We start from the raw sequence: 27,279 nt of genomic DNA, 5'->3' as shown, positions 1-27,279 counted from the left end.
GTCTTTTTTCTTTTTTTCTTTTGCATCAAGTATCTGCCTATAATGGTGAACACTGAGCAACTGGCCTGGTTTCAGAAAAAAAATCATGTGCATTTGAATGAAGTGTTTCTGTGGGATGCACTATACAGAGGGGGACATATGTGCAGCTTGGCCGTATGTTTGCAATAGAACAGAGGACTGAGGCCAAGAAAATGAGGTTGGAGGTGAGATGACTCATTCTCTCACATGGAAGAGGGAGTGATGAATTTGAGTATAATGCAGACAAAAGAGGGAAAGTCAGCTGAAGAAAGAGGCTTGAAAGAAGGGAACATGGCAAGTGTTGTGGGAATTCAAATGAGTGTGCAAATATACATGTGATGGTACAAAGGCTGGAGGTGTAAGGGCACAAGAGGGCGGTAATAAGGAGGAATGGGCAATGTGCAGATGGCGAGATACTGATTGTTCTACGTTCATTCAGGAATACCAATGTGGGGGGACAAACTGGGAGGTGATCAGGGACATAAAAGTTACCTAAGACATCATGCAAGGAAATGGGAGACTCTAGAAACACTGTAAAAAAAAAAATCACAAACTCCAAAGTTAGCTTTTTGAAAAGGCGACAAAGTCTTTGATCACTAGATTGTAAGATAAATTAAAAAGGGGACCAGTCTGATGCAATAATGTCACTGATATGAAAATCAAAATGCATAAACCAAACACTAAAATCTCTTCAGAACATTGAAATCACAATAAGATTTATTTTAAAAATAATAACTATGAATAAATAGGAAATGTTAATAATGGTTCTCCTTGGATAATAAATATTTTCTTATTTTTCACCTTTTCCGCAATAAGCATGCATTAGTTATGGTTAGAACCCAACTGACTCTATTTTTTAAATGAACAAGAACAAAAACGTTAAATAAGGAAGAACATGTGCTCACTCTGGCAGCACATAGACTAAAAGAAAGGAAGACCAAAACTGAGTGCAGTGGCTTCATTATGAGACACATATAGCAAGATCTCATGAGTGATGGAAAGTTGGAATGGGAAAGAAGGAAGCTGATTTCTCAAGCCCAGTGAATTGACTTAAATTTATTAGAAATTTATAGCCGTATGTTAAACCTAGGTGTTTCTAGAAATGAAGGGAATTTGGTACAATGAGAGTAATTTTGAAAGTAGAATCAGATCTGGTTTCAACTCCTGGTTTCACAAATTTGGGTCTATTAACATATTTACTGAGTATTAATTTTCTTACATGTAAAATGGGGATAATAATTTATTTGTTGATTACTTATGTTTACAAGAAACGAATGATACCATGAACCTGAAAATACAGTGTATAATATAAAGCAGTATACAAATTGTAATCAAATATCATAATCAGACATAGCGCTTTGCAGATCCTACTGCTGGAAATAGTTTCTTCCTGATCAGGGCTTTGTCTGTGAAAATGATCACCCCCCTACCTTCTACAACACTTACTCCTGCAGGCAGTTTTTCATCTCTGTATTCACCCATGTAATACAATGTAAATAGTAGGCACTTAATAAATGTTGAAATAATAAGCTAAATAAGTTACAAAATAACAATGTGGCATACCAAAGAAAATAATCAAAATTCTTTATTTTATAGGAAGAATGAGGAATCTTGTTGAGTTTCTATTTTACATTTGTGTTGAGTAAGAGAGAAAAGGACAAGGAATGAAGGTCATTCAACCAACAACACACATTTTATCATGTCAGGCATGGGATATAAGGATGAAAGGCTGGCATAGAATGTGAGCACAGGGTCAGATCAGCTTACAAGAGACACAGTCAAAGCTCCAATAGTGTGAATTTCTTTCTCCTCCATTAATCATTGATGGATTTCTTAACCTTTTATCCCATACAGAGAGAGCAAGTGGTAACTATGTTTTGATTGATTCCAGCTTCCTCTGTAGCAGTGGTCACCAAAATGGACAGTATGAAATGAACCCCAGGGCAATCCACTGGGCATAGGAAGAAATATTTGAACATCTATTAATATTTATCACATTGATCTTCATATTTCTATTTTTTGTGTGTTTTAAAATGTGCATAATAAATTAGCATAGTGATATACGTATGCAATTTAAAGTAGAGAAATATACATATACTAGAGGCAATCTTTCATGTTTCACTGATGGAACATGCTATTAAAAGAATTTTAAAACCACCCTTCTGTCGTTGGCACCAAGATATGATAACAATAGAGCAAGTTCTATAAACAGGGTTATTAAACAGAATATAAGCAAAAGAAATAAGAAACAATATAATGAAAGATTTTAATCCTTAAATAAAATATTTCATTGCAATTGTATTGCATTGCAATTTTATACATTTGAGAGAAATTAGAAGGGAGGCCAAGAAATAATTATCGAGATTTTTTTTCTCGTGTTTCAGAACGTATTCTAACTGCAGGAGACAGAGTTTGAAGGGTGAACTATTTCTAAATGTCTTTCAGCCTATTGCTGGAAATTGCTAAGTGACGCTGTATCAGCTTGAGAGAACGAGCGTTACCACGGAAGTCACCCTCAGGAGAGGCAGTGGAGCGGCCACAGAGCGGGCTAGGATGTGATCAGGTCAAAGAAGGACTACGGTTCTCAACCCGGCTGCACATTAGAATCACTTGGAAAACTTGAAAAAAAATAAAAAAACAAAGCATGGCTCTTACTCCAGAGATTCTGATTTGATTGTTCAGCGTTGATTGAGGCCTGGGCATCCATAGTATTGAAAAACCTACCATGGGATTCAAATACGTAACCAGAATTGCAAAACAGAGGGGTTGAATAAACTGTTGAAAGGAATGTGGCTTTGGGACATTGATATCTAGGTATGAATCTAATCTCACAATATATTAGCATTGGAAATTCCTTTGTCATCTATGAGTTCCAACTTTCTCTTCTGGAAATTAAGAATAACAGTATACAGAGGCCGAAACAGAAGACCAAATATGTACATGACTTGCCCAAGGCCAATAGGTCCAGTTAATGCTAGCTGCCTGGGACTTGAATCCAGTTATCCCAGCTCTGAGTCCATTGTCCTTCTACTTCACTTCAATGTCTCTGCTGCCATTCCCCTTGTCTACTGCTTCCCTTTAAGGAAAGAAAACATACAGACTTACTCCCTGCAAAAGATGTAAAAGTTCTCTCACTGACACTCTTTTCTTCAAATGTTGAACAAAGGTTATGGAAAAAAGAGAAAGATTATAAACTTTAAATCACAGAGTGACAAGGGGCTTTGAGAAGTAACAGTTCATACTATCCCCGTAGAAAAGACAATCAGATGACCGTAGTTCAAAGTTTCCGGTCTTGTGTAGAAAAAGATGAAGAAGATCACATTTGTGCAAGATATATGCCTCTATGTATCACCTAGGTAGGGCTTAATAAAAAACAATGTGTAAAAATATATGGAAGGATTTGAAAATTACCCAAACTGTTAACCTCTGACCATCTGTCCCACAATGTTCAAGGCCAAGAGGTAATCTATTCAGTCTAAGACTCCAACACTAAGCTACTGGTACAATCCGCAAAAATCAGATGTCATTGTCATTTGACAAAATGAAAAACAAAACAATTCTAGAGAATGGTAATAGTGTCAAGCAGCAGGGGAAATTTAAAAAATTATTATTTTGACAAAGAGAACATATACCACGCATCTGGGTGACCCATAAAACATCAGAGAGGTCTGACATTAAAATCATCTTATGAGGCTTATTGCAAAGGTGACGGGGCAGGATAATTTTTCCTTATAGTAGGATAAATGGAAAGGTCAGATACTACAACATCGCCTGGGTTTTTTAAAGTGGGGACATAACATTCTAAGCAATCAAAAGAAGTTCTGTTAAAGGGTAATCTATTTACAGAAGATAAACAGATGTGTGGTAAAATTTACTGCAAGAGTGAGGGAAAATGTATGAAACACCTTAAAAAACGGAGAAGTACAAAAGTGGCAAGACATGACTTTTCAAACAAATGTGGAAGACAGATTAGTGTTCACCCTTCTGTTTCCAAGGGACAGAGCTATGAATAAAGAGAGGCTTGTATAGGGAAATGTATTTTGATACAATTTTTTTTTTTTGAGGAAGATTGGCCCTGAGCTAAAATCCGTTGCCAATCCTCCTCTCTTTACTGAGGAAGACTGGCCCTGAGCTAACATCTGTGTCCATCTTCCTCTACTTTATATGTGGGATGCCTGCCACAGCATGGCTTGACAAGCCGTGTATAGGTCTGCGCCTACGATCCAAACCAGCAAACCCCAGGCCACCGAAGCAGAGCGTATGAACTTAATCATTGTGCCACTGGGCCAGTCCCTACTTTGACATAATTTTAAGGAAAAAATTTCTAATAATAGTTAGTATCTAATGAAGAGCTTTGAGGAGGCATTAGGTTCTCCATACTTAGAGTTTTCTAGCAGAGGTAAAGGACTACTTCACATGGTTGCTTTCTGTGGGATTCTAATGAACCAAATGAAAGGTGGAATAAGATCACATCTAAGATAGATACTTTTCAATTCTGAGATATAAGAAGTACTTAGGGGGAAAAAGTACCCAATATATGTGGTATGGTTAAGATGGTGTCCAACATTATAGCTATTTAAGTTGAGAGACTGTGAGGGTTATTACTAAGATTCCGGAAAACAAAAAGGACTATGCTCTTACTGTAGGGCAGATGCTGGAAGCCTTCCTGAATTGTGATGATCCAGCCACAAAAGTCTAAAGAAATTAATGGAGTTTGATTTTAGACCTGTTTACTTACAGAACCATGGATGAATAATATATGGGGGAATTTTTCCTAAGAAGTGAGAGTACAGAGTGGTGCAAATTGCTTCAGAAAGAAGAATAGCTATTTAGAGAAAATATAGAGTGTGGTCCAGCTGGTAAATCACACAATCTAAATTATTCGTACTTCCTTTGGGGGAGGAGAGTAGAAGAGCAGGCAGATAAAGAAGATATGAATGGAGGGTAGTAAACGGAAGAGGAGGTGAAAAGAAATGACATAAGGAGAGCATTAATAAATATTTTAGGGTTGAAGCAAGATAATGGTCTTTCGGGGTGGCTACTGTGATTTTTTTTCTTTATTCTCTCCTTCAGGATCATTTTTCTTTCAGAATATTATAAAATGAATCATTTTCTTTTATTTCAAGATTCAGCTTGGCAGTTGTCTCGGAAGTACTAATTATGCTTTCCTTACATAAGAGAAGAGAGACCTATTATTGTTGAAGGTTCATTTTTTTTTAAGCTATACTTTAAAACTCAAAACAGTTAAGGATTATGTCACAGCTATTTTTAAAATCATTACATCTACAACGAATATCAAGAAAATGGTAATGGAAAAATAGCATGGTGCTTAGAAAATCCTTTGACAGAATTATTTGGACTTTGAGTTTTTGGGTTTCTTTTTTAAGCATTTGAAAATGAAGCTAGAAAGAACTTCAAGAAATCAGCACACAACACTTAGCACAATATTACAATAGCACAATATTACAATAGTTGGAGAAATACCAGAAGAGTTGTTGTCTTACAACCAAACTCTTATAGAATAATTAATCAAAGGTGAAATCAGTCACTATCTATGATAACCATTACTTTAGCAGGAAACTTTCCTCTTCATTTTTCAATTTAGCACTATGTAGAAGATGGATGTCACCGTTTATTTTATTCCTAAGTCAACAAACAATAAAGTTTATATTCTTGAGAGTTGTTAGGTTTTATACTCCGATAACACTTTTCTGGTTCAGAACACACAGCATCATAAGAACCAGCGTTTACATCAAAGAAAAAAAAAACAAGTAAACAAAAAGAATTCAGAATTTCTCAAGAACGAAAATAATAGTTCCTCTATATAGCATAGTGCTTATAGCTAACAATGCTGTAGTATATATCTAAAATTAGCTAAAAGGGTAGACCTCATGTTTAGCATTCTCACCACACACACACACAAAAAATAATAAAAATAATGATTATGATGATGATGATAATGATGATGATGTGGGTGGAAGGAAACTTTAGGAAGTGATGGATATATTTATGGCTTTGATGGTTTCATGGGTGTATACTTATCCTCAAACTCATGGAGTTGTATACATTAAACAGGTACAGCTTTTTATACATCAACCATACTTCAATACAGTGTTTTAAAAAAATGGTAGTGACTTCAGGGAGTAAAGAGGCCAAAAACTCTTAGTGGCAATTTTGACTAAGGTCTTTAATGTCATATTTTTTGCCCATCCAGTTTGAACACATGTTTTCTCCTAAAGAGTTCCCTCCTGAGTAGTGGCTATTGCCTGGGACGTGGCAGGTGCTCAACATATTACTTGTTAAATTAAAGGAATTAATGAATGACTGAATGACAACCAAAGAAAGAAAGGAAAGAATTGACTGACAAATTCCAGGAAACAAATGCAAAGACCATGTTTGGTGGTTATAAGCATGGATGCAAGCCAGACTGCCTGGATTTGAAATCCAGTTCTGTCCATTGTTAACTACATGACCATGGCCAAGTTAGTAAACTTCTCTCTACCTCAGCTTCCTTTTGTTTACATTAAACAGGCTGTTGAGAGAAATATATGTTACATAACAGAAGAGCACTTTTAAAAGTACATGGAGCATGGTAAATGCCACATAAATGTTAGTTATCAAGACTGTTATAAAGATCTTATCCAGATAATTCAATACAAAGCTCATTGACAACTACGAAATTAGACCGGTGTGATTAAAGACGAGCTGTCTAGAGTCCAGGGAAGTGAGTACAATGAACTTTGAGGTTTAACATCTAAAACTTGTACATGTCCTAGAAATTGCTATTCTGTTGAAATTTATAGGTTAAACCTTCCCAAACACTTCTCAGGAAAGTGTTGGAGAAAATGGCTCCTTGCAGACGTAAATTAGAGGCCCTGTCATCCAAGGGCAGATATATGACCAGATAGGACTAGATACACTTACTGACTTGAGAGCTATCTTTTATTATTTTTCAATATTTGATTATTATCCTATAGATTTGGTAGGAAACAGTACATGGAGATGAAGCAGTTTTATTAAGTGCAATCCCAAATGTTTTACTGCTTATAATGGCATTAATTTTTCTTTAGTTTATCATATAACTCCATGGCTCAGAAAAGGTGGCCATGTGTTGGTGTCAATCATTGACCAGGGCTCCAGAAGCGTGTGGGCAGCTGGCACATAAAATAGCTGTAATCCTGTCAGATGGGAGAGGAGGAAGGGATTCATTTACACATGTGATAGAACTTGGATTATGAATTCTTGGAAGTCAAGGACTGTGTCTACACTGATTAAACAAAGGAACACAGAGAGACACAGAAATGTAGATATCAAACCAGATAGTGCTGTTCCCTTTGTTATGCAAAGCCCACCTGTCTAGCAGTCTGGAGTTAGCAGTCTCTCTGGCTAATAGGAGATGGATTACACTGGTAGAACAACATATAATCTCAGTGCCTGTGTATCTATAAAAACTGGTGAAAATTTAGATTTCCGTTTTTAAACCCGCTTTTGAGATCTCTTACCACAAAATCTGCTCTCCTTTCTTTCTTTTTTTTGTTTTTTTGAGGAAGATTAGCCCTGAGCTAACTGCTGCCAATCCTCCTCTTTTTGCTGAGGAAAACTGGCCCTCAGCTAACATTCATGCTCATCCTCCTCTACGTTATATGTGGGACTCCTACCTCAGCATGGCTTTGCCAAGCGGTGCCATCTCGGCACCCAGGATCCGAACCAATGAACCCCGGGTCGCTGAAGCGGAACATGCGTACTTAACTGCTGGGCCACCAGACTGGCCCCACTCTCCTTTCTTTTTTATTTCTGCCCATGGTCACTGCTATGAATTGAATTGTACCCTCTTCTCCCAAATTCACGTGTTGAAGTTCTATCCCGCAATATGACTGTATTTGGAGATAGGGTATTTAGGAGGTAATTATGGTTATTAATTCAATGAGTTAAGGGTGGACCCCTAATCTGGTAGGATTGGTGGCCTTATAAGAAGAGAAAGATCTCTCTGTCACTCAGTACAAGCACAGAGGAAAAGCCATGAGGATGCAGCAAGAAGACAGTTGTCTGCAAGCCAGGAAGAGAGACCGCACCAGAAACTAAACGGGCCGGAACCTCGATCTTGAATTTCCCAGCTTCCAGAACTGTGAGAAAATAATCTGTTGTTTAAGCCACCTAGTCTATGGTATTTTGTTATGGCAGCTTGAACCGCCTAAGAGAATCATACACTGGGAAAAAAGAGCTTTATAAATATACACATAGTTTTGCTTGAGTCACACTCACCATTAGTAGTCTGTCTCCTACTTGCAACCTTCCATCTTTCTGTGCAGCTCCTCCATCTATAATTTTAGTTACATAAATGCTGTTGTCTCCAGGAATGTGCTGGTTCCCCACACCTCCTGCAATACTGAAGCCTAAACCTATGGGAAAGGCACAGGAAAAGAAAAGACACGGTTTTTTTTTTAAAGAAAATGCAATTAGCCACATTTCAAAAGTCTGAAAAAAATTAACTCTCAGTTTATTATAACAGTAATAAATAACAGTAAGGATTTTACTTCAATTGATTTTGTTCTTCCCCAAATACTTGAAAGGTTGTTGATTAATGCTAATGAGGCACAGTTCTCGAAGTCAATCCCATATGGCTATTAGTTTTGTTCTATTTCAAGAATGTACACCTAACTGTTGTTCCCTAGGTAATCAGCTCATAATGGGTGACTGGCCAGAAGAGAGAACAGCAAAAAGGGTGTGGAAGGATTCTAGGTGAGTCAGGCACAACACAAGTTCAGTCCTGCTCATGTTGAGTTTATGGGCTTATCTTCATTGTTGTCGTTACTCAAGCATAGAGAAGAGAGGTATTGCCAAACATTTGGGTAGAGGCCTATATACTCTTGACATTTCAGGATGAAATTACAACTAACACTTTCATAAAGAAGATATGAAAAATAAGCTAGATATTTGCCCTTTGTGTTTTCTTCTCTGGGTACCTTGTCATATTTTCACATTTCCCGTTATGAACTGATAATGAGGTTAGTGACACACACACAATGAATCACCCCTGTAGACAGTCTAAAGACTAAAGAAATAGACTACATACTTTGACTTTATTATTTTCTAGTAAACCACAGAATATCAAATCATTTTAAACACGGCAATTTTCTATTTTGAGAGATGAATTTTACTATACTATGGTTTACACAACTATCACTTACATTAAACTATGGAATGATAACAAGAATAGAGTTATTAAAAAAATCATTATACGGCCATTTTTAAAAGAATGACTGATAGACTCTTTAAAGGTATAAGAATTAAAAAGATCCTTTCAGAAATATGATTGAACACACGTTAAATATAATACTTATATATTTTCACTGTTTTAAAATTACAATAATAATTAACATGCAAATTACTCAGAAAGATAGATATAAATCAAAAGCTTTTGTTACTAAAGACGTAGAGAATTTCTGTAACTTGCTTGGCTTAAGAAATTTTTAAAAAAATCACAAACCTAGTCACCTAGTTTACATACATCTGTTTCATATAAAACAATCATAAAAATTTTGGGCACTTTAGCAGCAATGAAAAACACTAAAAAATATTCATTTCACTCTGCTTTTATTGAATAAATATTGAGTAGGGCTATGTGCTCTTAAGATGGCATAAATGATTAGTTAATGGAAAAATAATGGCATAGTAAATTATAAAGTAACACCTCTGGAACTATATTTGAAATAAAGTGATCTTTTTGTTAAATCAACTATAATAGTTGTTAAAGTAAATGGCAAATGGATTTAAATCGATAGGGCAATTAAAATAATTGTTATCTAATTGCCTACTAATGTGGATAACTATTCTTTATTGATGCTTTGACATCCCATAGATCTACAAATGTATTTGTTTGTCTCAGATTTAAAGAATTTTTTTATCAAGCAAAAGATGAACAAGAGTAAATAAAATGTCCCCAATTGGCTTCTCCTGTGAAATTTAAAATATACATCAGCTCATGTTTTCCAAAACTTTACTTCATATTTCTATACAATTATAGAGGAGTATAAAAAATATATTTGCAAAACTTTCATAGTACATGCTAGGATCAATCCATTGCATTTGTAATAGTACAGAAGTCATTCCAAACTGTGGAAAGAAAAGGTTAAAATAAATCCGAGGACTGACTTACACTCACTATGCCAACAGTAAATGCCACAGATGGTCTGAGTTACAGAAGAGCTAAGGAAACAAATTACCCCTGTAAACAAGCTTAAGTCCAACAAAGAGAATAACTATGTAGTTGACATTTGAAGTTTAAGACTGTACCAAGACAATGAAATCACTATGGATACTGTAGACATAAATACAGCAGCTAAAAAGGAAATAACTTCTTTTCTGAGATTAGGTTTAAGTACTTCTTTTTAACTGGTGACTCTCTTCAAGGAGAAGCCAGGTGTATTTATAAGAGTCAGAAAATGTCTCTGATGGTAAAGAACTAAAAATTGTCTCTTATTTCTCTTACTTTGATGGAACATGGACATGTTTAAAAACAATCAACATGTAATCAACACTCAACCATATCCTGGATATTTAATTCAATATGATAAGTAAATGTGTACCTTATAGGTCTACATGCAGAATGCAAGTTTATTTACAGGTGAGAGTATTTATCTGTGTTATAAAATTTAATCTGTCCCTATCCATCCATTCATTTATTCATTCATTCAGTAACTCATTCATATATCCATTCATTGAACACGCGTCTCCTGAATAGATACTATGCAGTATACAACCATCTGCTATTGATTGTGGCCAACATAAATGGAATGTAAAAGAATGGGTTGACCAGAAACAGTATTGAAATAATGATCTATGAATGAGTTAATATGAGTGAGCATAGTTGAACTTGGCTGAGTGTTCTAAACTCAGACGATGCCAGTGATTTTTGGAGGACGACTCTGTGAAGACAACGCGGACCATTGAGCAATAAGGCCAAATCCAAACGATCAGTTTGGAAGCACTGGGTGTGTCTTGCGTACATTCTATTAAAGTAGGGGCAGGCTGTCTACATGACAGGACTATTGTCTCATTAGCTAATATTCTCCTCCTTCATTCAACTCTAGACACACTTACAGCCTTGATATTTCTAGAACGTGCCCAATACATTGCTACCTTAGGGCCTTTTCTTAGCTGTTCCTGCTCGGTGAAAAAAGTTGATAGGTCTCATCAGAAGAAACTGACTCCAACATTATCTACTTTGGGATGTTTGGCAATTAAGAATAATACCCAACATGCCTATGCATCTGCCAGCAGTAAACAAAGCTGAGACAGAAAAATATCACAAAAAGAAATAAATCAGCGGTTATTCAGTACTCTAGCAAAGGAAAAAAGCATTTGAAATTTAAACACTTAATTCCCTAAGAAATTAAAAACTGATCTGTTTGACAAACATGTGATGTTCAAACAGAATTTCAGGATGCATCTACGGCATAAAGGTGGATTCCTCTTTCCATATTTCTTGCATACCCCCAAACTGTAATTCTTCATGTTAACATAGGAGATGTAGGCATGGGGAAAGGAATGTCTGAACCTTGTTAAAGCCTTTAATTTAACCTTTTTCCATAAAAAATCTTTTCCTTATTCCATGGAAAAACAACACTAGGAACAGATCACAGTTCACCCTTTTCCCTTTTGCCTGCCTATGCTGAGGAGCAGGTGTCAATGAGAGGAGGGGTGCCTGAAAGCAGAAGTCTTGGCAGCATAAATTGATACTGTTCTTGAGAAGCTCAGAATAAAAACAAGTCATATGATTACAGTGTACCCATATGGTCTTTGTGGGTATAAATAATTAAACCCCATGATGTCTTATAACCATTCAATAACTTGGTTCAACTTATTTTATGTGACTTTACTAGGAGAGCATTCTGGGGTTTCTCCAACAATTTAACATTATTAAGCAGACTCTTTATGTAAGAGTTCATCTAGAATCTACTAAACAAGGTGTTTACTGCCTTCCAAAAAACACTGGTGGTATTCTGTACATTCTGAATGCATGTTTTTATTAAAGGAAACATCAAGTCCATCCTGAACCTTGGCTGACCCTGTCTTGGAAAACACTCACCCATGCAGGCAACTTAGCTACTGAATGTGCATGCATTTCAGTTGAAAAACAAAAAATTTACCTATTTGTCTGGTCTACATAGATAACAGACTATTTGACATCTCCTCTCCTTTGGAAAAAAAAATTACTTTAAAAAAATACCAAAAATGCACCTTTTATTTTAATTTGAGAGACTAATCATTCACACTGGGCACTGTAGATATGATTAATTAAAAGCCAAAGCTTTATTTTCTTATTCTCTGGATTCTCCCTGGCTTCAAAAGACCAAGTCTGGAGTTGAAAGAAGTGTTTCTGTTTAAAATTCCTAAGACACTGGCTAAGTATGCTCAATCCTGCTTGAGGAATCTTTCACAGGTCACCCAATTAATTTACCACAGTCAATGTTGCAAGCTTTCTCTCGGACTACACGTCTCATAATACCCACTCATACTTTCAGCACATCACTTTAATGCCTACTTTAGTGTAAAAAGTCCCTGTGTCTACACCTAACCTTTCTGCTTTCCTTTTGCTCAAAGGAATAAGCATTCTTTCTCTTTTCTAAATCTCCCCTTCCACTCTAGAACGTTACTCATTTTTCCTTTTTTCCCCCTCTACAATATTCAGACTCAGCATGAATGCTTTTATTCCCTTCTAGCTTTGACCACGTCTCTGTCCTATCCTGAAAAGATCTTCTCTTAAACTTGACACAACCTCCTCACTGTAAGAGCTGAAGTTTTTAAACAGTGATCTATAGCCATTAAGTATATTTCCTTAACATATACGCTCTCCTCCCTCTCATCCATCTGGCTCCATATGCCACAATCTACTCACATTATAGGAGACATTGTATGTCTCCTCAAAAGATATGCTGAAGTCCTAAGCCCTGAAACCCATGAATGTCATTTTATTAGGAGGCAGGGTCTTTGCAGATGTGACCAATTTAAGATGAGGTTATACTCGTTTAGGGTGGGGCCTAATCCAATAATTGGTGTCCTTGTAAGAAGAGGAAATTTGGACCCAGAAACACAGAGACACACAGGGTAGAAGGCATGTGACCACAGAGGCAGAGATTAGAATGATGCATCTACAAACCAAGGATTACTAGCAACTGCCAAAAACTAGGACAGAGAGACATGGAACAAAGTCTCCCTCAGAGCTCTCCAGAAGGAATCAGTCTTGCTAACAGCTTGATCTCAGACTTCCAGGCTTCAGACCTCTGAGAGAATAAATTTCTGTTGCTTTAAGCCACCGAGTTTGTGGGCGTTTGTTACAGCAGCCGCAGGGAGCTAACACAGCATCTAATCCTTACGGTCTGAGTGGTGGTACATATGTATCTACCTCTTTTTTTCTTTCTAATGAAATCATATTGATAAATTGATTGATCATACTTTTTTTATAACGGGGCTGAGCAAGGTTAAGTACATACTGGTTCCACCAGGCAAGAAGCCCAGCCACTTATCTACAATTTTCCTCCAAAAGTCCTGAAAATTTCTGATGGGCCTTTGCTCTGTCTGCATCACATGGAATGCTACTGATTACTTTTATGTTCCCAGCCTCATACATTATACCACCCTGTTTCTTGTCTTGTTTCTCTTCTAAGTCTCTTCATTTTATTTATCTTCATTTTATTGCTCTAAAACAGTGGTTCTCCCAATGTGGTCCTCACACCAGTAGCATTAGCATCACATGGGAGCTTGTTAGAAGTGCAAATTTGGGGGCCTATGCCAGATATACAGAATCAGAAACTTTGGGGATGCATGCTAAATTTGACAATCATTTCTCTAAAATAACACCTATCCCCCAAGGCGCACTCCACAGAATCCTATTCTCCCTGTAATCTCTTTCTTGTGGAGAATCCATCTCCATAGTTTCAATCACCACTGCTATGTTGATAAGTGCCCAAACTTCTTGTACCTCCAACACTGTCTTGGGCTTGATTTGTCACCTTAAACTCACAAGCTTGAAAGAATGCACTCATGACCTCCCTTCAAAACTGGCTTGCTTTCGTGTCTTCTGCATTTCCAATTAGATTAATATCTCAGATTAAACTGGAAGCTCTTCGACGTTTGACATCATGCTTATTCATCACTGGATCCTAGGCCCTATTAAGATACCTGGCAGAAAGTTGCTAGACAATATTTATTGTAATAGAGTATAATATAGTAGTTGTTATTATGTTTTATCAGAAGCCTCAGCATATATATATATATATATATATATAAATACAACATATATAAATATAAATACATGACTCTTCTCCACTACTGCTTCACTAAATCAAGTGCTTATCAAGTCACGCCTGGTTTATTGTAAGGGCTCATGACCTGATTCCAATGTTTCCCTTATTCTAATCTTTCCCTGCCTGATTCTCCAATCCATTCTGCAAATACTTTCCAGGTTATTTTTTTCCCTAAAATTGTACATTCATTATGTTGCTCTGCTACTTGAAATTGCCGATCACTGTTCCTTTTCTACAGGAATTCTACATATCCCCTTACTATTCCTTACTTCTCTGCTATTAAGCTTCCCCCAGGCAAGCTGATCTTGCTGTGGTGTTTTTATACTGTTACGCCTGTTCCCCATACCAGAAATGCCTTCACCACTTTAATTTTCAAGACCACTCAAGTCTTTGCCAACTCAAACCTACTATGGTAGTTCATTTCTCAGTTGAACTCCAGTAGAACCAATTATCTGTATCAGCTTTTTCACTTCTATTTAAATAGAACGAGCTAACTCATTCAACAAACACTTATTGATGACTACTCGTGTCTTAAATACTGGCGTAAACATTGTGGTTCCATCAGTGAATTAGAGATCTATGGTTCTTGTCCTCATGCAGCTGTAGGACAAGTAGAGGAACGAAAACTCGGTGTGGTAAGGGTTGATGGGAGAGGAACAGGGGCTATAGGAGCACATAGGTGGACCGCCTATCTTGGTTTGGGGAGGGGTGTCAGAGAAGACTAACTGTAGGTCCTAATACCTGATCTGAAACCTGAAAGTGAGCCAGGAAAAAGAAGGGAATGGAGAGAGGACATCCCAGCAGAGGGAAACATACATTCAAAGACCCAGAGCTGAGAGATAGGAACATGGCTTATTTGGGAAAGTGAAAAGAGTTCAGGTGAAAGCACTAAGTCATTTTAGGCAGAGTGGAGGCTCCAGGAAGAGAGGACCACACATATCTGTTGCACTCACCAATGTACACTTAGCTCCTGATACTGTGCTTAACAAATAGTTTGGGATAAATGAAAGAACGGAGACAGGAGGGCACTTTCTCCCACTGAATTAGGAAGGAAGGAGAAAATGATGGTGTAGATAAAGGTTAAGATTATATATTTAATGGCAGGATATTAAAGTTCTCATCTTCAATTTACTTTGACAAGAAAGTGTGGTCATTGGCCAAGAATGTGAGAAGCAGTCAGGTCAGAGATTGGAAGAAAGTACAGAAATTTTGAAACGTCTATTAGGGAAAATGGAAGAGAGAACACATTAGAGAAATTGAGAAAAATTGCAGGAAACTGTTGGTTATCTAGTTACGGTTTAGTGACTATGACTTAATAATAGCACTATTCTAGTAATTTTGTTTTTCTTCCAGCAATTCTCAGCTGTCTGGGCATAAGCACAGAAAGCGTAAGCAGTTAGACTGAATCACTTCACCAATTAATCTTTTATGTGCATAGATCTCCCCTCTTCAACTAAATTATATAATCCTAGAGACTAGGAGTTGCATAAAACAGACCATGTTGAGCACAGTGCTGGCATGTAGTAATTGTTCAATAAATATTTGCAGAATGAATTAATGATTGGATTGTTCAATCACATGGCATAGGTATATTTTTAAATGTCAAAACATCCCACATTAACAAAGATGTATATACGTTAGCTGACTGCTTTAGCTCAAGAAAAAAAGAGGAACCAAAATAATTCATATTGAGCATTTTTAATGTGTCAACTACTACGCTGTGTGCTGGAGAATTAATAAAGAATACATCAGTGTCTTTCCTAAAGGAACAATAGAAATGACCAATGAGAGACATGTTTATTCTTTATTAACTCCAAGAATGATCAACCTGCTTTCATCCTTACAGACAAATGAAATAACCTGCTCTGATGACAGTTGACTGGTCATGGGACACTATGACAGAGTGATTAGATGCTCTATTCCTGGTTTACATTCTATTTTATTGTATTTTAAACAGAATATCCTCCAAGCTTCCAGCAGTAAAATATGACCTAAGTGATAGGCACTGCCTCTACCTATCAACCATGTCTGTCTGTGTGGTTTTTCTAGCTTAATTCTAGTTGCCAGTGCAAACCAAGGTCATTAACATTGACCTCTGAATACCATCCAGGCTGCTTGGAGGCACACAGATAGACCCCAGCACACAAAGTCATCAAAATAACAGATTATTTAAGAGATGTAAATATCATCTCACATGTTGAAGTTTTCTGGTAATGTCCCAGCTGGCAGGGTTGTTGCTGGGGAAAGCAGGCAGGAAAACCTAAAGGGTAACTGGGTACATCTTGATAAATTTCCATCCACAAAGGCCCTTATCCAGTATGACCTCCTTTGCAAAGTCCTTCCTAATCCCCACTCCTTTAAATCAAAAACCATCCCTCTCCACTGGCCACATATAATGCCGGGTCTCTCCTTCACCTTTAATGACACATCATTTACTACATTAACAGGTCATTTACTACACTGAGTAAGGATATAGTTACTTATAGGAAGAGTTGATATTTAGAACATTTAATAATTGGTATAGCATGAACAGCAACCAATCAGAACAGGTATCTGCCTTAAACAACGGCTGAGGGTCGCACCACCTGTCAGCTCTGCTGTAGGGCTATCTCATCCCCCCATGTTGCATGGTTAGCATTTTGAAGGAAGAGGGAGTAATAATGCTTTTATTTATGTTCCCCAGGAGTGTTATGAACAAAGTAAATACTCCAAAACTAATTTTTAAAATGAATTAATGAATTAAATAAAGATCACTGGGTTCTTTTTCCATGGGCACACTTTACCGAATTGCGCACAAGAGGGTTCAGGCTGGTAAAATAATGTGGTGAGTTACTTCATTCATTCACTAAAAAACATTCAGTTCCAGGCTATATTAGTTTTCTAGGGCTGCCGCAACAAAGTGCCCCAAACTGGGTGATTTAAACAACAGAAATTTATTGTCTGATAGTTCTGGAGGCTAGAAGTCCAAGATCAAGGCATCAGCAGGGTTGGTTCCTTCTGAGGGCTGTGAAAGAGAATCTGTTCCATGCCTCTCTTCTAGCTTCTGGTATTTTGCTGGTGATCTTTGGCATTCTTCGGCTTGTAGAAGCATCACTCCAGTCTCTGCCTTCATCTTCACAAGACATTCTCCTTGTGTATGTGTCTGTCTCTGGGTCCAACTTTCCTCTTTCTATAAGGATACTAGTCATATTGGATTAGGGCCTATCATAATGACCTTATCTTAACTTGATGATCAGCAAAAATCTATTTCCAAATAAGGTCACATTCATAGGAACTGGAAGTTAAGACTTCAAAACCTTTTTGGGGGACACGATTCAACTCATGACACTGGCAGTGGGTAAGATAAATATGAATGAGACACAGTTCCTGTCCTCAAGGAGTACATAGACCAGGGTGTAAGGAATGACAAGTAAACAAAGCATAAGCCAGTGTTAGGGAGAAAGGCAGTAGCATCAGTGAAGCCTTCTTGGAGACTGTGACAGCTGAACTGAGCCCTGTTGAATGGCTAAAAGAAGAGAGAGAGTGAGGAATTCTATACAGAGGGGGAGAGTAGCTTATAGAAAGGTACACACAGCCTTGGTCACTGGGGTCAGAGAAGCAAACGGAGTTAGGAGGGATATTGAGAACTGGAACTGGAGAAATAGAGGCTTGTGAAGGGCTAGCGGTGCTGTGTTAAGGAGTTTGGCCCTTATATTAGCGGCAATTGAAAGCCTTTGAAGAGTTCTAAGAAGAGGAATGATGATCAGATTTGGTCTCTCCCAATATTCCTCGTTGGTGTTTGCTGTTGTTTAAAAAATACATTAAATTATTTTCTGTGTGGTTGGGAAGATATTCAGCTTTTTTTATGATAAAGCATAATTTTTTTTTTCCTTCCCACTTTTTTGCCTTTCTTATTCACTATATTCACTTATCACTCACTTAAAACTCACTTCGGGGAAACTTTTTTTTCTCAATCTTGTATTCATGATTTAGTTTGAAATATTAGCTTTTCCTAGTTTCCTCCCCTCCCCCATTCCATTTGTCACAGCCTATTCATAAAACCAAATTTTGAAATATAAAACATAATATCAACAGACATCTATCATCTGCCAAACATCTAAAGAGCTAACTCTAAATTCATAAATTCATTTATATGCATAGTAATTCACCAAAGATTTCAGCTGGTCATTTTCAGCAGATGTCTAGCTTCACTACTTCGCTTGATCATCCTTATGGGACTCTTTGTAAAAGAGATAATTGGAAAATGTGGATTTATCTTGAGTCCCAGGAAAAAGTGAGAGTTATGCAATTGAAATAACTACCCAAGTACCACTTTTTACAAGGACATTTTGTTCACTATGAAATAATGAAGGATTTACTCACTATGGCTCAGATTTATGAAGTGGCTAACCAATATTTCTAGTATTTATTGTATGATTTCAGACATGCCACAGAAGATGTTTGAAATGATTTAGCAACAGAGGCTCCTTTATTACATTATGTATGACAAGTGCTAATCTCTTCAATTATACAACAGTTGAACTAAGGTACATTTGCTTTGCCATAAAATCTGTTTCCTTGAGATTAAAGATCTTTTATATTAGGTCTTTTAATCTTTACAACAATCTATTCTATGTTGCATATCCAGTTGCACAAAGCATGAAGCATGTGGCTTTGGCTTTAATCTTATACTTTCATCCAAGTAGGTTCAATTTTCACAAAGAAATCCTATATATTGGAATCTCTTTAAGAATTGCTTAACAATCATGATAAAGAAGAACAAAGCAGGAGGTATCACACTTCCTGATTGCAAGATATATTATAAATCTATGGTAATCAAAACAGCATGGTACTGGCATAAAAACAGACAAATTAGATCAATGGAACAGAATTGAGAGCCTAGAAATAAACCCAAGCATACACAGTCAACTAATATCTGACAAGGGGGCCAAGAATACTCAATGGAGGAAAGACAGTCTCTTCAATCAATGGTGCTGGGAAACTTGGATATTCACATGCAAAAGAATGAAACTAGACCCTGATCTTACACCACTCAAAAAATAACTCAAAATGGATTAAAGACTTAAATGTAAGATCTAAAACCATGAAACTCTTAGAAGAAAACATAGGAATAAAGCTCCTTGACATGGGTCTTGGCAATGATTTTTAAGATATGACACCTAAAGCATAAGCAACAAAATAAAAGTAAACAGTGGGACTAAATCAAACCAAAACGCTTCTGCACAAGAAAAGAAACAATCAACAAAATGAAAAGACAACCTATGAAATGGGAAAAAAATATTTGTAAACCATATATCTGATAAGGGGTTAATATTCAAAATATATAAAAACTCATACAACTAAATAGCAAAAAAAAAAAAAATCCAATTTAAAAATGGGCAAAAGACCTCAATAGACATTTTTCTGAAGAAAATACATAAATGGCCAAGAGGTTGATGAAAAGATGTTCAACATCACTAGTCATTAGGGAAATGTAAATCAAACCACAATGAGATATTACCTCACACCTCTTAGAACAGCTATTATCAAAAATACAAGAAATAACAAATGTTGGCAAAGATGTAGAGAAAAGGGAACCCTTGTGTACTGTTGGTGGAATTGTAAACTAGTATAACCACTACGAAAAATAACATGGAAGATCCTCAAAAAATTAAAAATAGGGGCCAGTTTGTTGCTTAGTGGTTAAGTTCACACACTCTGCTTTGGCAGCCCAGGGTTTACAGGCTAATATCCTGGATGTAGACCTATACACTGCTCATCAAACCATGCTGTGGCAGCACCCCACATACAAAATAGAGGAATATTGGCACAGATGTAAACTCAGGGCCAATCTTCCTCAAGCAAAAGGAGGAAGATTGGCAATGAGTGTCAGCTCAGGGCTAATCTTCCTCACCAAAAAACACCCCAAAAAACATTAAAAATAGAACTACCATATGTTCTAGTAATTCCTCTTCTGGGACTATATCCAAAGGAAATGAAAACACTAACTCAAAAATGTATCTGCTCCCCCCCACAACCATGTTCATAGCAGCATCATTTACAACATTATTTACAATAACCAAGACATAGAAACAACCTAAGTGTCCATCAATGGATGAATGGATAAGGAAGTTGCGGTGTGTATATATATATACATAGTGGGATATTATTCAGCCATAAAAATGAGAAATCCTGCCATTTATAACAACATGGATGAACGTTTAGGACATCATGCTAAGTGAAACAAGTCAGACAGAGAAAGACAAATACTATATGATCTCACTTATATATGGAATCTAAAAGAACAAACAAAGAATTCCAAACTCATAGACAAAGAGGTCAGATTTGTGGTTACCAGAGGCAGGGAGTGAGGGGAGGGGGAATTGGAGGACGGTGTTCAAAGGTACAAACTTCCAGTTACAAGATAAATAAGTAGTAGGGATGTAGTGTACAGCATGACGATAGTTAACACTGCTATATCATATATAGGAAAGTTGTTAAGAGAGCAAATCCTAAGAGTTCTCATCACAGGAAAAACATTGTTTTCTTTTTATTGTATTTATGTGAGATGGATGCTAACTAAACTTATTGCAACAATCATTTCACAATATATGTAAGTCAAACCAATATGCTGTACATCTTAAACTTATACAGAGATGTATGTCAATTACATCTCAATAAAACTGCAAAAAAAAACCCATGCCATATTTTACATGATGAAATGATACATGGACTTTTGGAACAAGTCACTTACTTTCAATAGGTCTTGTGCCTAATATGTGATATGAATATAATATATGCCATGAACACTGTGTGGTGTAGTAGAAAGATTACTGGTGCGAACCTTGGTTCTAGCACTTAAAACCTGTGTACCAAGCTTTTGTAACAAATTGTCTAGCTTCGCTCAGCATCAGTTTTATCAGGAGGATAATAGTTACCTCATAATAAATAATAATTAATTATGATAATGTATGAGAAGGAACCATACAACATAAGTACTAGAATTCAAAGAATATCCATTCACATTGCTTTCCCTCTCAAAATTGTAACAAGAGTCAAATGTGATGATACTTCTTTATGAACCGTAAATCACATATTAATATAAACTTTAGTATTATTAATGTATAAAGTATTATAAGATACTGGAATACAAAATAAGTTGTCAGACACATAACTGTGAGATAACTATCACTCATACCATCTTATATTTTACTTCCCAAACTCTTTTGAATACTGTCATTCCTCATTACAATTGGGCTAATCCTACGGAAGAAAGTGAGATTAATTTTGAATGAATGCATCTGGGTTCCAATCCTCTACTCTTATATCATTTCAGTGAATCCTCTCTAGTTACTCTACACTTTCCTTAAGGTATAAGTTGTTTAACTTAAGAGTCTCTATCAGGGTTCCACATGTACAGAATATGAATTTTAATTAACAATGTCTATACATTTGGAACTGTGTTGGCATTGGCAGCACAACTGGTCCTAGGATGGTTCTTATTAAGGTGGAACTCTCTCTTTTTGTGCAGTCACATTTAGTGGTCCTGTCTTAATTCAGAGTTCTTCTGCCTAGAGTGGGAATCAAGCATATCCTACCCATATCACCTCTCTTCTTGATGCTCTGTGCCTAGAAAATACTAGACACTCAATAAATATTTGTTGACTGAATGAACAAACAGAACAGGATTGTTACTGGTTATTACTATTGAACAAGTTGTCTTAAAAGATTTCTGATTCTTATACTCCTTAACTATAGTTTCCTATATCTTACTTCATGTTAATAGGTCACGTACTATGTCCTATTGGCCCTGATTTGGGGATTTTGAGGTAGAATATGGCTACGAGGTCAGAAATGTTAATAAATAAGCACTTTTTATTAATATTGTGAGACGTATGTCCATTTGCATTATAGTGATCTTTTGATTTTATTTCAATCTCTCCTTCTACATTTGTCATGATATTTTGGCATTAAGGATGCAAAAAAACCCCAAGAAATTTATCTACAAGTGGTGATTCTTGAGGTGAGAGTATCAAAGTATACCCACAAAAATGCTAACTCAAGCTGCTAAATCTCACATCCTAAAATGAGCACACTGGGTGCTTCCTATTCTATAATTTGTTTAGTGTATTTTTATTTCTGATCTATTCTTCAGTTTGGGGTTCTATAACTTGCAGGACTAATTTAGTAAGGAAAAGCTCATCTGCCTATTAGTTTCAGCAAAGGTGAGTTTTCACTTACTTCCTACAGGGATCAGCAAAGAGTGGCTAAAATGGAAGGTCCTTGAGTGGGTGACCAAGTCAACTGTATTGTCCAGTTGGACATTGAGCAATGCAGAGTTTTAAAGGTTACTTCTTTCAGAAAATGAATATTAAATGATATAAATTTGTGAGGAACGATAATGATTTGTATTTATTATTTACTATATGACAGGCAGTATGGCAAGCATATTTCATATATTATGCCTTGTCTCATTTAACTTCACAAAAAACATGAATAAGGGAGGTATTATGCCATTTTTCAAATAGGAAAATATTAAAGAGGTTAGGTAATTTTTCTCAAGGTCAGCTATTTAACAAGCAGGGGGCCAGGACATGAACCTAAGACTGTGGCAGTAAAGCCTTTGCTCTTAACTACGGTTCTATTCTGCCTCCCAGTCTGTGCATTGTGTTCCACTTGGGCAAACTCTGAAACACTCGACAAACATACAATACTCGTAGCAATAATAGCAATAAAAATAAGTTGAAAAACTCCTCTGGAACAAAATCTAAACAGAAAGGCATGAAAACACTAATCTTTCTCACATTGGACATTAGCTAGAACTCAGATTTAACCATAACATACGTTGTTAAATTTTAGATTTATTTAAAGAGTTCAGGCAATGACATCAATGACTATGACCATTGACAGTGATTTCATATGATGAAACTTGGTGATGTGTGCATTTCTTTTTTGTTTTTTAAAGATTGGCACCTGGGCTAACAATCGTTGCCAATCTTTTTTTTTTTTTTTTCTGCTTTATCTCCCCAAATCCCCCTGTACACAGTTGTATATCTTAGTTGCAGCTCCTTTTAGCTGTGGGATGTGGGACGCCACCTCAACGTGGCCTGACGAGTGGTGCCATGCCCGCGCCCAGGATCCGAACCCTAGGCCGCCGCAGCGGAGCGCGTGTACTTAACCACTCACCCACTGAGCCGGCCCCTGATGTGTGCATTTCAATAAAACCAAAAGTTGATGTGCTAGGAAAATCCTAGTTTCTTTCTTAAATACTGTACCAAATAAAGTATGTCAACATAAATTTCAAAATAATTTATTTCTTCATTTGACACAAATAACAAAACAAAGAAATCAAAACACCTACTGGTTCAGTGTAAACATGTGAATGTTATTATTACTAATCATTTGCTTGTGGCTTTACGTTTCATGGCTGCTGAGGTCTTGATTCAATCAATTAATTTTAATGTGTAATAGGTTATACAACTCTTGACTTATCAAGTCTTGCACTTAACCAAATTAAAAATTGATTTCAAATTCCAAGTAATTACTTTCCCTGTATTTGAAATTATTGCTAATCATAAAACTGTGTAGTCTTCTTCCTGTTCCCCTCTTTTAAGTTACATTCTTTCACTATTTGACTTACTCTGAGAATCAGGAAGACTCTCTATGGCCACTGTAAAAAATAAAACTAAAAAAGTTGAGTGAAAAAATGTTTGATCTTGGTAATATTTCTTTTAAATATGTGAGAATACAGTAAGCTAATTAAATAAAACAACTTTACTCCTCTCGTTTTAAAAATATAAATTTTGAGAAGATTCTTTCCTGTCTTTTAGCATTTTTAGTTACTTGAATCAGTTATAGCTCAGGGCAGTTTCCAGGGACAGGCCAAGGCTTTGCATCTAAGAATAAAAACAACTTGAATCTACACATTTGAAAGTGAGAAAAAACATCCAGGGGCCATCCCGGTGGCGCAGCAGTTAAGTTTGCACATTCTGCCTCGGCGGCCCGGGGTTTGCCGGTTCAGATCTTGGGTGCGAACCTACACACTGCTTGTCAAGCCATGCGGCGGCAGGCGTCCCACATATAAAGTAGAGGAAGATGGACATGGATGTTAGCTCAGGGCCAGTCTTCCTCAGCAAAAAGAGGATTGGCAGGAGATGCTAGCTCAGGGCTAATCTTCCTCAAAAAAACCACAGAAAAACAAAAATCTTCCATCCTTTTCAGTGACAGCATAGCCCATTATTAAATGAGGCAATGAGTGTGGTCAAACACATTTGGATACTCTCTATGAATGCAAGAGATAGTCACCATTAAAATTTTGGCATTGAAAAATATTGCAACCATTAGTGTTAATATTTTCTGATCATCAAATAAAGAAGTGCATAGCCATAGCACAAATGTTGTAATTAAAAACAAGCAAAATAGAATATGGATTGTCTTTTCACCAAATGCTTCAATTAATTGCATTTTGGAGCAGTAATTTGCTGGATGGAGCTCAGTCTTTATCCTGATTAAAATCTAAGGATGAGATATTTTCTGTAAAATTCAAAAACATAGGAAACAATAAACCACATTGCCTAGCTTTTAAATGGACAGTTCACTTGCTTTTCAGGGCTAAAAAAATCTGCCATTGGTATCTTTTGAAAGTGGTCAACTTGCATCTAGTAATAAATTATTTTCCTAACATAGTAGTTGCCATGAAACAATTTAGTTATTGTTTCTCTGTTCTCAGCCACTTGCAAGTATCCTCATATATTCTAGCCATTGCCCAATAATTTTAAGAGAGCAGAAATATAGACTTTGATTTTTGGCAAGAAATTCACAGAGTAGGAGAGAAGCTGGAGTCAAGCTTCTCTTAGCTTCCTGTTTGCTCTAGAAAACTTGGTGAGACTTCCAATATTACTGACCTTGACTGCCATTGATTCATTCAATGGCTGCACTTTGTGGCATTTATATATTGCATGTAGTCATTACTACTGAAAGCTTTGCAACACAGTTGGCAAATGCAGTTGGGATTCCTCCAGCCTATCAGGGAGACTACGTAGTTGCGGCTTGTCTCAGTTTTATTGTCAAAATAGTCAGCATCTCAAAACAGGCCTGTGGTTAGGCTGAAGGGGGGAGTAGTAAATTCCAAACTACTCTCAGTAAAGTAGTACATATGAAGAGAGGGTAGGAAAGCAGGATCAGTCATAAAATTTAAACAGAAAAAACATTGAGAGCTCTTGCTTCATTTGGCCCCTTGATCTATATATTCAAAGAATCTTATCATTGGAAGGGAGCTTGGAGTTAATCTAATCCAACCCCACTCTGGGTCCATGCTTGTGGTTATCTAAGACTTTTATTGAATACTTTAAAGGTAACCAAGATGGAACCATTAAAACTTTTTTTCTATGTTAATGGAATAGCTGTGATGTCATAGCGCCTGCCTACTAATTCCAGTTCTGTCTTCTGAAGGGAAAGAGAATAACTTGGATCACTCACAAACATGAATGATAGCCCTTCAAAGAACTACAACAGCTCCCTTAGAAGGGATTCCTCAGATCATCTCTTGTTCCTCCCTAATTTTACAGTTGGGTAAACCAAGGCCTCTAAAAATGAGGTGATTCGTCAGAGTCACAAAGTTGTTTAATTGCAGAACCTGAACTAGAAGGCAGGCTGGGTTACTCCAAAAGCAGAGGTTTTAAAGCCAGCTATCACAGCCACCCTTATCTTATTGATATATTTTATACCTAAAATAGTAGGGACCTCTAAAACTGGGTATCAATTTAAAGAAACACTGAAATTAAAGAAAGTTAACATACATTCACATTTTAAATGAAAGTAAAATGTTTAGAGAATTTTTTAAATAACTGGTCAACCAGTGGTCTTGTTCCTATTAGATGAGTGGGTTCTTATTGATTCTTTGCCATTTGCCAGGCACAGTTCTGAGAGCTTTGCATGCAGTAATTTATTTAACCCTTAGTCCAACTGTAACTCCAATATAACAAACTATGTGTCTTACAGATGTTTGATAACATATTCACATTCCTGTAGCTGATACATGGGGAGGATGGTATTCCAATCAAGTCTTACAAAATGCACGATTGCACAAGGCACTTTTTCTTTCATCATCCAACGTAAAATCAACCATATTTTTCTGCACATGTTCACCCTTATCCTGACACTGTCTTCTTTCTCTTTAATTGATTTTTGAGGTGAGAAGGGCCAACATCTTCTGTACCATCTATTTCCACCTTCACAAATGTTATTTCCCATTCTAGAAGGAGCACTTTCTTCTGTTTGCCTATTTGAATGCATATGCTCTTAGGTCTAGATCCTCATTAATTTTTTCCAAAAAGTTGTTCCCAAGTAAACCTATTCACATTGATTTCCTTCTACTTTTAACTTTTATAGAATAACATTCAATATTGAATTTCATCCATTCAATCATTTACCTATCTATTGATCTATTCAGTAAATATCTGTCAAGCCATGCTCCAGGTACTCAATAAATAGTAATTATATTGAATTTACAAAAAAGAAATTTCAGAAGCAGAGACTACTATGGCTCCATTCATTCACACAAGTTATTTATTGCTCACCTAATATGTGAGGCATGTGCCAAGTAGAATGATTATTAAATATGAAAGATCTCTTAGTGCTTATTAATTCAGCACTTACCATGTGCCAGGACTATTCTAAGAACTCTGTTTGAAGTAGCCCTTTTTTTATTGTCACATCACCCTATGAGATAGGTACAATTATTATCCTCATTTTGTTGATGAGGAAAAGGAGGCACAAGAGAGCAAATAAAACATTCCCAAGGTCACATAGCAAGAATGTAGTAGAGCCAGGATTCCTACTCAGTAATCTGAATCCAGAGCCTGTAATCATCACTACACTATGCTGACTAAATAAGCAAACAGATTCATAGAAACACATCACGTTCTGAAGACACATAGGAGGGTATTCCCTAATGGAAGTAACTTTTTCTACTAGA

At 36.5% G+C, this 27,279-nt stretch overlaps 1 protein-coding gene across 29 annotated transcripts in view; it reads right to left on the bottom strand.

Moving 5' to 3' along the window:
- The window catches only part of DLG2 (discs large MAGUK scaffold protein 2), a 1,809,506-nt gene that overhangs the window by 452,862 nt on the left and 1,329,365 nt on the right, over nucleotides 1–27,279 (bottom strand). For all 29 annotated transcript variants that reach the window (XM_044753763.2, XM_070490530.1, XM_070490528.1 and 26 more), the window contains one exon: nucleotides 8,281–8,417. In XM_044753763.2, the coding sequence (XP_044609698.1) occupies nucleotides 8,281–8,417 (137 nt within the window). The remainder of the gene's footprint in view (nucleotides 1–8,280; nucleotides 8,418–27,279) is intronic.

The sequence above is a fragment of the Equus asinus genome, chromosome 20 (genome assembly GCF_041296235.1).
Source record: "Equus asinus isolate D_3611 breed Donkey chromosome 20, EquAss-T2T_v2, whole genome shotgun sequence".
Classification (NCBI taxonomy): Eukaryota; Metazoa; Chordata; class Mammalia; order Perissodactyla; family Equidae; genus Equus; species Equus asinus.
This window is presented reverse-complemented; position numbering and strand designations above follow the sequence as displayed.